Source organism: Zea mays, chromosome 4 (assembly GCF_902167145.1).
Source record: "Zea mays cultivar B73 chromosome 4, Zm-B73-REFERENCE-NAM-5.0, whole genome shotgun sequence".
In the NCBI taxonomy this organism is placed as follows: Eukaryota; Viridiplantae; Streptophyta; class Magnoliopsida; order Poales; family Poaceae; genus Zea; species Zea mays.
Genome location: NC_050099.1, coordinates 178,931,666 through 178,942,608, shown reverse-complemented (window position 1 = coordinate 178,942,608; position 10,943 = coordinate 178,931,666). Strand labels below are relative to the sequence as shown.

At 44.0% G+C, this 10,943-nt stretch overlaps 1 protein-coding gene across 1 annotated transcript; it reads right to left on the bottom strand.

Moving 5' to 3' along the window:
* Positions 1–1,347: 1,347 nt before the first annotated feature.
* On the bottom strand, positions 1,348–3,724 carry LOC100272948 (Pentatricopeptide repeat-containing protein). Its single transcript, NM_001147400.1, has 2 exons — positions 3,379–3,724; positions 1,348–3,148 (listed from the first exon to the last, which is right to left on the bottom strand). The coding sequence occupies exons 1-2, from the start codon at positions 3,697–3,699 to the stop codon at positions 1,892–1,894; spliced, it is 1,578 nt and encodes a 525-aa protein (NP_001140872.1). The 5' UTR covers positions 3,700–3,724; the 3' UTR covers positions 1,348–1,891.
* Positions 3,725–10,943: the final 7,219 nt, after the last annotated feature.

Genomic DNA, 10,943 nt, shown 5'->3' with positions numbered 1-10,943 from the left:
ATCTGTTCATCACAACCAAGGTTGTCTGATTTACAGAATGATATATTTTGTATTATGGAGGACTGGCCTTTCCAAAATGGATGCGACCATTAAAATTGATGAGTGTTGGGATGTCATGCTTTGTATACATCGATATGTATTTGTTTGTACGGATGTTTCATTTTAATTCGTTTAGTTGCACTCTACTACGTGTTTAAACTTGTACTTTGGTTATTGTTTCAGTGTACAGACTTGTTCAAAAACCATATAAATGTTGACATTCATGTTTATTGGTTTGTTTATTTAAAATTTACAATACTTTATGGTAACAGAAACCATTGCCTTGATTGATTGTTATAAAAGATGTCCAGCAATTGTTGATTAGCACTTGACTAAAATATTATTTTATTGATTTTGGGCAGCTCAAGGTCATTGGTGATGGTGATGATCCAAATGGCCACAATGACGAGGAGGATCATCAATGAGGCATTGTGTCGATAATTATAATAACAACTTTGTGAAACATGCTTTTGCCCCATCTTTGCAACATCACAATGTCCTATAGTATTTTAATTGATAAGTGTTTGAGCATGAAGCAGGTTAGGTGGTGTTCTACCCCTACGAATTTTGCAATCACATATAGACTGTTTCTATGGGTTTTTAGTCATGTACTGTAGTGAATCTTTATTACTAGCCAACATCGTCTCACAACAGTTCTAAGAATGAGCAACAAAGTGTTGTGTATTTACTGGTTTTAGTGGTAAGCTTGAAGTTTGCTGAGTAATATGAGCTTAGGCTCAAAAAGCTACCAGAACCTACATGTTCTATGTTACTTTATTTGTTAATAATTGAGTGCCCGTGCGTTGCAACGAGAACATATATCATAATAACTTATGTACAAAAATGGGTTATACTGTTATAAGTTATCGTGATATATATTTCCGTTGCAACGCACGAGCACTCACCTAGTACAACTTATAACATGTTTTTTGGTTTGCTCTTTTGCAGCAAAAAAATAATTATATCTCAAAATCATAGGATGGTAGATAAAAATTTATTATAAAGATCACACTACTATGTTATGTTTCAACTATGCAACCTATAGCACGTTCTTCTCTAGCAGAAATAGAACACATGAATCTCCCTATAGCGATTAACAAATATCTACCTCTAGCTATCAATAGTATACAAATATAATCCACATGCAATTATATTAGCTTAATTTGTCTAAATTGCTATTATTAGAATGGTTTCTAATTCCAAAAAACCAAACGGGGCCTCACTTAAAAACAAAAACAAAAGGCTGCGTTCTCTGGCTTATCTATTTGCTAGTTACACACTACTCTAAATTTGTATGCAAAAGTATTTCTGAAATTCTGAGAATGAAACCAAAATTGGCAGTTCACTGTGTTCAAAACCACTGCCGAAGCAAGTATTTTGGGGCTGATCAGTGATTAATTCTCCAAGAACAATTCATAAGAGATGTTAGTGGCTGCAAACCAGCTTTTCGTGAATAGTGATGATTTAAGGAACAAATAAGCAAGCTATGTGCTTGCATCATAAGAATGGTTACGCCACTAATTACAGGTGATGACCGGGGAATGTTGATTCAGGTTCGATGAAGTTCTGATAGTCCAAAGGTTCAGGTGATCCTTGAGAAGTTGTAAGCATTCTTGTGCTGGTTCAGGTTTTCGTGTTTTCCACATTTTCCAAATATACTTAAGATTCACAAGAAGATGGAGTTGTTCATATTAGCAGGACTGCATGAACACCAAACAAGGTATCCAGGAGTGCCTTTTTTGCATCTAGTAATTTGCAGGTTCAACTTGTTGCTTCACTTTGCATCTCTAATTGACAAAGTCAAATGAGTATATTTATCATTTGACTGGTGATTACCTGTTCCAGTTGAAGACTATCCATTGCATGTGATGTCTATCTTGCCAGCGATTATGATCAACCGGTCCATTTCTTCATCCATATCAATCTGATCTTTTGCAATCATCTCAAGGACATTTGGTGGCACAACGTCAGCATTGATATATGCTCGAATCAATGACTTGTACAGGGGCAAGCTTGTCAAGTTAAATCTCTGGAGAACCTTAATATATCGATATGCATCGTCAGCACTTCCTTGCTCCTCGAAATGTTTGCCAATGGCCTCCATCAGTTCAACTGGAGGTCTCCAATGGCAACTCTTCAACAGAGACAAACCTTTCTTCATGCAACCCACAGCTTTGTCCATTTGCCTGCTTTGAACATAGCCCTCCATCAATATCTCCCATGTCTTGTAATTTGGACACGCTCCTTTCTCTAGCATGTGGAGGTGGAGCCTCTCAGCCTTTTCAATCCACCTATTCCTCACATAAGCACCAAGAAGAACATTTGAAACCCTCACATCATGCTTCCTGCACCCTGCTTCCCACTTTCCAAAGATACACTCGGCCTGGCTGATGTCGCCAACTTTTATTGAACATGACATAGCAGCCATGTAGTATGCAGTGGGAATTCTACCTGGCACACTTTTGCTAGCCTCCCACATTCTCATAACTCCATCGCTGTCATTCAGAGCCGCATAACATGTCATTACAAAAGAGTATCCTAAGCGCCCTGCAGGTGACAATTTTGCTTCAGCTTTCACAAGGCACGCTTGCGCTTCATTGTTCAGTCCATTCTTCCTGAAAATGTTGGCTAATGTGCAGTATGTGCTCCAACCAACCTTGACCGTCTCATCATTCAACATCACCTGGAACACTGATTGTACCGAGTCAACACCAGAGACTTCAGCACAAGCATTCATCCAAAGGTTGTAGGAGAGAACATTTCTGTGAATGTTGTTCCGTTTCATGAGGTCAATTACACTAAGGACCTTCTCATACTGACAGGTTGCAACATAGAGCTTCATGATTTCATTGAAAGAGTGAGGATCAACGGGCAACCCATGACTCTGCAACTGAGCCATGAAGGTTTCAGCCTTCTGTACATCTCTTTCCATAACATAGCAATGGAGGAGAGGGAACGATGCTGCTTGTCTGGTAGCAGGGCTCTGTAGTTTGTTGTAGTATTCCTCGGCTTGAGAAGTACTGTAAGCTTTAGCAATCAAGTCCAGTCTTGCTGCATGATCCCATGACGACAGTCGAAGGGAGCTGCATGATTCCATCCAAGAGAAAATCTGCAGCACAATGTAACTTGGTTTAGCCGGTGTAGCCTTTAATAATATGCTACGGAACATCCTATATCAATGCTGTCAATAACAGAACAGCCAGGCTGTTTAAACCTCGTATACCAAGCTTCAGGGTCCTGATCACCTCAAATGATACAGCAACAATTGCCAGTTGGTGCGTCGACAAAAACGAGAGCCAGGAGCCCAGGACAAACTCCAAAATAGTGGAGACTGCTCACCTCGAGGGCCTGCTCGTAGCGACGTTCGCGCCGGAGCATCCCGATTGCGCGCCGAAGCTCCGGCTGCGAGACGTGGACGCGGTCCTGGGCCCATCTCTCGACGGCAGCCGCGGCGGTCCCGGCCGGCGAGCGGAAGCGGAGCCGGAGCAGGCGCCGCGAGAGGAGGCCACTCTCGTCCTCGCGGACCCGGCCGGCCGCGGGAGGCGCGGAGATGGTCGAGGAGGAGAAGGCGGAGGAGAGGAGGGGCTTAGGGTTTGGTGCCGTGCGGGAGGCGAGGTCGAGGCGGAGGCCGGCGAGGCGCGAGCGCGCGGCAGCGGCCATCGCACGTGGGCCTGGTTTGTCGTTGATTCGTGGGCTTTCGTCTGTGTCATTTTGTGGCCAGTAACTAATATGTATGTGCAACCGATGTATCTTGTTTGTTAGATTATAATCTAACCATATATTATATTTAACACTTAAACATTTCCACTATTAGCTTATCTCTACTACTACTTATGTGCCTAATGTAGTCGTCCACACCCCCACGTTCTGCCGCTGGCGCACCCCGCCCCGCATCCCGCCCGCAAGCCGCCCGCGGCCGCACCCCGCCCCGCATCCCGGCCGCATCCCGCCGGCGACCGCACTCCGCCTTGCATCCCACGACCTTCCTTCAACGGCGCACCAATCAACACGCCCGCGCGCGATCCACTCCCCCACCTTATGTCTCCCAGGAAGGTCGATCTGCCGGATCCACCCCACCCGATATGCCTCACCTCCATGGAAGTAGTTGATTTACTCCCCGTGTGGATGTCTTCCATGGAGTTCTCGTACGTACGCGCGATTTATTCCCCCGTACGCGCGATTTACTCCATCCCCAAATTCCCGCTCCCCACCATATCGGCCTCGCTCGCGCAATCCATGCGGCCTAACCTTCAATCAAGGATCCGGGCAAGGTTTCCATCGACGGCATCATCGAGGCGATATAATGTCATGCGTTGGCGAAGCACCAACCTCCATCCTTCTCGACGCTCTCCTGGAAGACTACAGCCAGGTACGCTGCCCATCCTTCAGTAGCACGCAAGATCCAGTACTTTACTATTAGTGGTGCTCTCGCAGTAGTAAAGGGGATTTGCAATGTCTAGTACTATTAATGGCGCTCTCTCAGTGATAGCTTTTTTATTTGCATCTTCCATCAATAGTTGTGTTCTAGTGTCATACCGTCATAAAAAACAGAAATGAACTCTGACCTCTCTCAGGGCTTAAAGTTTGACACAACTAGATCAATTTCAGATCGTCTATCTTTCTTGAGTCATTGTTTGTTTTATTGAGTTTAGAATCAGCATCGTCATAGTCAGTAGCCCAAAATCACGTCGCAAACCTCACTGTCGCACTTAATCCTGTGCTTCTCAATTCTACGTTTTTCCAATTTTTCATACTGAAACCTAGGTGGATGTTTTCTTTATTTCAATTGGGTAATGGAGGTGGATAATGTTGGTATGGGTTGTTCGTTTTTTCACTACGATTCTAGATAGTAGTTCTAATTACAGGTGAGGACCTCAGGATGATTTATGTCCGAGCAATAAGTACAGTGCCTCTAATGGTCATTTCATTAGATTTATTATATGCAAAAATAATAGAGAAGAATTTAACTGCAAGGTTCTGTAAGGAAAATGGACCCCGGGCCATTTGGCTTAATAGATTTTGGTGTTTGATGATTAACACAACCTGTGAACTAATGTATTTTCCAAGTGTTTTTGTGTTGTAGTTCACAGGATGTGAAGTGGATTGGACTGAGGCTCTGAGGATGCAACACCTCAAAGAAGACATTATAATACCCATATAAGACATTGCAAAGTCATATTGAAGACCCTTTATACATGCTAAGAGTCCAACACATCAAGAAGTAGAAGTGAGATACAAAGATGCAAAACAAAAGTGAACTTGACAAAGTTGAGAGGAAGGGCTGACTGAATTGGAAGTGTTTCAGAATCTCAAATCTACTCAAACTGACATGGCTTCAACTCTGAGATGTAGATAATTTTATAAGCTTTCCCAAAAGTCCAAGATCATCAAAATCGGAGTTCAGAGCTAAAAGTTATGCCCACAATACGAAGTCGGAATTGCTGAAAAAACAAGAACAACATATGGGATGTCCGGTGCACACTGGACTGTCTGGTGTGCCAAATTTGCTCAAACTGGTATGCTTCAACTTTAGGATGTATATAATTTCATAAGCTTTCCAAAAAGTACAAGATCATCGAAATCGGAGTTTGGAGCTAAAAGTTATGGCCAAAATACGACAAGCGAGCACGGGCTGTTGAGAGCACCTAGAGGGGGGGTGAATAGGTGATCCTGTAAAAACTTGAAACTTAATCCAACAAAACTAGATTAGGTGTTAGCACAATGGAATCAAGTGAGTAGATAGGAGAGCTCTTGTGAAACACAGTAGACACAGTAAGGACAAGCACAAGAGACACGAGGATTTATCCCGTGGTTCGGCCAAGTACAAAACTTGCTTACTCCACGTTGTTGCGTCCCAACGGACGAGAGTTGCACTCAACTCCTCTCAAGTGATCCAATGATCAACTTGAATACCACGGTGATCTTCTTTGCTTTACTCTTTCCTGTTTGCGAGGAATCTCCACAACTTGGAGTCTCTCGCCCTTACAATAAGAATCGAAATAAAGCACTAGAGTAAGGGAGGGAAGCAACACACTCAAAACCACAGCAAATACGCACACACAAGATCAAGACTTGAGCTCAACACAATATCTCAAGGTTCTCACTAAAACAGAGCTCAAATCACTAAGAATGTCGAACAAGTGCGCAAGAATGAAGTGTGAATGATCAACAATGCTCAAGGAATGCTTGGTTTTCTCCTCCATGCGCCTAGGGGTCCCTTTTATAGCCCCAAGGCAGCTAGGAGCCGTTGAGAGCATTTCAAGAAGGCAATTCTTGCCTTCTGTCGCCTGGCGCACCGGACAGTCCGGTGCGGATTTCTTTCCTTCTTTGGCAAAGCCGACCGTTAGCGCTTTGGAGCCGTTGGCGCACCGGACACTGTCCGGTGCACACCGGACAGTCTGGTGCCTCTTCTGACCGTTGGCTCCTGCCACGCGTCGCGCGCGGATTCCGCGGCCGACCATTGGCCCGGCCGACTGTTGGCTCACCGGATAGTCCGGTGCACCACCGGACAGTCTGGTGATTTTTAGCCGTACGTCGTTAATTGCTTCCCGAGAGCAGCCAGTTGACAGACACCGGCCCGGCGCATCGGACACTGTCCGGTGCACCACCGGACAGTCTGGTGCACCCAGACCGAGCTGTCTTTGGCTGAACAAAGCCAACTTCTCCAAAAAATGTTTCTCCTGTTTCTAGCACTTAGACACAATACATTAGTCTTAAAAACAATGTACTAAGTCTAGAAACATACCTTTAATCTTGATTTGCACTTCTTGAGTCCTTGGCACAATTTAACACTTAAGCACTTGTGTTGGACACTTAATCACCAAAATACTTAGAAATGGCCCAAGGGCACATTTCCCTTTCAATCTCCCCCTTTTTGGTGATTTATGCCAACACAATAAAAAGCAGCTAAAAGAAGTGCAACATCAATACAAATGAAAACTCAAATTTGTTTTGTCTCAAATTTGGCATATATGGATCATTCTTTGCCACCAATTGGTTTTGTTTTTTGCAAATCAAACTCAATTTCCTATCTCTAAGTCAAACACACATGTTGAGACATAAAGAGAGTTGTTCCAAGAAAATTGATCAAAGATTTCAAAAACTCCCCCATTTTCCCATAATCAACCATTCTCCCCACAAGAGGCCAACTTTTGACAAAAGAGACAATAAGAGATTTTTGACAAAAACTCTATTCTACTATTTTCAAAATTCTCAAGTGGTAGCTGATCCATTTGTTGCTTTGGCCTTATTTTTATTTTCTCCCCCTTTGGCATCAAGCACCAAAACGTGATCAATTTTGGCCTTTTAACCCCATTGCCTCACCAAAATCTTCAAATAAGAGTAAAAAGGCAATAAGAATACAAAGATGAACTTGGAATTAGTTACTCTTTCATCGGAGTGCAGTGGAAGTCTTGCATGGTCCAAGTCCACCTTTTCCCTTTCAAACTTCCTTTGAGACTAAATTAAGCAAACTCAAGCACATAGTTAGTCTTCAAAGGGTCAAGTTGTAGCACATCTCCCCCTAAATATGTGCATCACTTGCAAATGGACTTGTGAGGTCCGGGGAGTGCGTGTACAACTCGAGCACCATAAATAAACAACAAAATGCATTAAGGAACATGATCAAGGCATAAAACACATGTATGCTATAAATCAATCCAGGTTCCGCGAATCAAAGACATTTAGCTCACTACGCAGCTTGCAAAAGGTCGACTCATCTAGAGGCTTGGTAAAGATATCGGCTAGCTGGTTCTCGGTGCTAACATAAAACACTTCGATATCCCCCTTTTGCTGGTGGTCTCTCAAAAAGTGATGCCGGATGTCAATGTGCTTTGTGCGGCTGTGTTCAACAGGATTATCCGCCATGCGGATAGCACTCTCATTATCACATAGGAGTGGGACTTTGCTCAGATTGTAGCCAAAGTCACTGAGGGTTTGCCTCATCCAAAGTAGTTGCGCGCAACACTGTCCTGCGGCAACATACTCGGCCTCAGCGGTGGATAGGGCAACGAAAGTTTGTTTCTTAGAACTCCACGACACCAGGGACTTTCCTAAGAATTGGCACGTCCCCGATGTACTCTTCCTATCGACCTTACATCCAGCATAGTCGGAGTCTGAATATCCAATTAAGTCAAAGGTAGACCCCTTTGGATACCAGATCCCGAAGCAAGGCGTAGCGACTAAGTATCTAAGAATTCGCTTCACTGCCACTAAGTGACACTCCCTTGGATCAGATTGAAATCTAGCACACATGCATACACTAAGCATAATATCCGGTCTACTAGCACATAAATAAAGTAAAGACCCTATCATAGACCGGTATGCCTTTTGATCAACGGATTTACCTCCTTTGTTGAGGTCGGTATGTCCGTCGGTTCCCATTGGAGTCTTTGCGGGCTTGGCGTCCTTCATCCCAAACCGCTTGATCAAGTCCTGCGTGTACTTCATTTGGGAGATGAAGGTCCCATCCTTGAGTTGCTTCACTTGGAACCCAAGGAAATAGCTTAACTCGCCCATCATCGACATCTCAAACTTCTGAGTCATCACCCTGCTAAACTCTTCACAAGACTTTTGGTTAGTAGAACCAAATATTATGTCATCGACATAAATTTGGCACACAAAAAGATCACTATCACAAGTCTTAGTGAATAACGTTGGATCGGCTTTCCCAACCTTGAAAGCATTAGCAATTAAAAAGTCTCTAAGGCATTCATACCATGCTCTTGGGGCTTGCTTAAGTCCATAGAGCGCCTTAGAGAGCTTACACACGTGGTCGGGGTATCGTTCATCCTCGAAGCCAGGGGGTTGGTCCACGTACGCCTCCTCCTTGATTGGCCCGTTGAGGAAAGCGCTCTTCACATCCATTTGGAACAACCTAAAAGAATGGTGAATAGCATAGGCTAACAATATGCGAATTGACTCTAGCCTAGCCACAGGAGCAAAAGTCTCCTCAAAGTCCAAACCTGCGACTTGGGCATAACCTTTTGCCACAAGTCTAGCTTTGTTCCTTGTCACCACCCCGTGCTCGTCTTGTTTGTTGCGGAACACCCACTTGGTTCCCACAACGTTTTGCTTGGGACGAGGCACCAGTGTCCAAACTTCATTTCTCTTGAAGTTATTGAGCTCCTCTTGCATGGCCAACACCCAGTCCGGATCTAGCAAGGCCTCTTCTACCCTGAAAGGCTCAATAGAACAGACAAAGGAGTAATGCTCACAAAAATTAACTAATCTAGAACGAGTAGTTACTCCCTTGCTTATGTCACCCAATATTTGGTCGACGGGATGATTCCTTTGAATCGTCGCTCGAACTTGGGTTGGAGGTGCCGGTTGTGCTTCTTCCTCCATTAAATGATCATCTTGTGCTCCCCTTGATCACACGCCTTCTCTTGATGAACCTATTCATCTTCTTGAGTTGGGGGATGCACCATTGTTGAGGAAGAAGGTTGATCTTGCTCCTTTTGTTCCAGTGGCCTCACATCTCCAATCGCCATGGTGCACATTGCGGCCGTTGGAACGTCTTCTTCATCTACATCATCAAGATCAACAACTTGCTCTCTTGGAGAACCATTAGTCTCATCAAATACAACGTCGCTAGAGACTTCAACAAAACCCGATGATTTGTTGAAGACTCTATACGCCTTTGTATTTGAGTCATAACCTAACAAAAACCCTTCTACAGCTTTGGGAGCAAACTTAGAATTCCTACCTTTCTTCACTAGAATGGAATTTGCTCCCAAATACACGAAAGTAAGACACATTGGGTTTGTTACCGGTTAGAAGCTCATATGAAGTCTTCTTGAGGAGGCGATGAAGGTAGACCCGGTTGATTGCGTGGCAAGCCGTGTTCACGGCTTCCGACCAAAACCGCTCGGGGGTCTTGAATTCTCCAAGCATTGTCCTCGCCATGTCTATGAGCGTCCTGTTCTTCCTCTCTACCACACTGTTTTGCTGTGGTGTGTAGGGAGCGGAGAACTCGTGCTTGATCCCTTCCTCCTCAAGGTACTTCTCCACTTGAAGGTTCTTGAACTCGGACCCATTGTCGCTCCTTATCTTCTTCACTTTGAGCTCAAACTCGTTTTGGGCTCTCCTTAGGAAGCGCTTGAGGGTCCCTTGGGTTTCAGATTTATCCTGCAAAAAGAATACCCAAGTGAAGCGGGAAAAATCATCAACTATAACAAGACCATACTTACTTCCTCCTATACTTAGATAGGCGACGGGTCCGAAGAGGTCCATATGAAGTAACTCCAGGGGTCTTGATGTTGTCATCACATCTTTGGCATGATGAGATCTTCCCACCTGTTTACCTGCTTGACAAGCTGCACAAGGTCTATCTTTTTCGAAAGTTACATTAGTTAGACCTATCACGTGTTCTCCCTTTAGAAGCTTGTGAAGGTTCTTCATCCCCACATGTGCTAGACGGCGATGCCACAGCCAGCCCATGCTAGTCTTAGCAATTAAGCATGCATCTAGACTGGCCTCCTCTTTTGAAAAATCAACTAAATAAAGTTTGCCGTCTATTACACCCTTAAAAGCTAATGAACCATCACTTCTTCTAAAGACAGACACATCTACATTTGTGAATAAACAGTTATATCCCATATTACAAAGTTGACTCACAGACAACAAGTTATATCCAAGCGACTCAACTAAGAACACATTAGAAATAGAGTGCTCGCATGAAATAGCATTTTTTCCTAACCCTTTCACCTTGCCTTGGTTCCCATCACCGAATATGATTGAATCTTAGGGATCCTTGTTCTTGACGTAGGAAGAGAACATCCTCTTTTCCCCCGTCATGTGGTTTGTGCATCCGCTATCGATAATCCAGCTTGAGCCCCCGGATGCATAAACCTGCAAGGCAATTTAGGCTTGGGTCTTAGGTACCCAACTCTTGTTGGATCCTA

What these genes read in the sequence shown, in the direction of transcription:
- LOC100272948 (NM_001147400.1), bottom strand. Translation starts at nt 3,699, where the DNA reads ATGGCCGCTGCCGCGCGCTCGCGCCTCGCCGGCCTCCGCCTCGACCTC. An exon ending in GCTACGAGCAGGCCCTCGAG is followed by an intron (nt 3,149 to 3,378) that starts GTGAGCAGTCTC and finishes ATTGTGCTGCAG; the next exon opens with ATTTTCTCTTGGATGGAATC.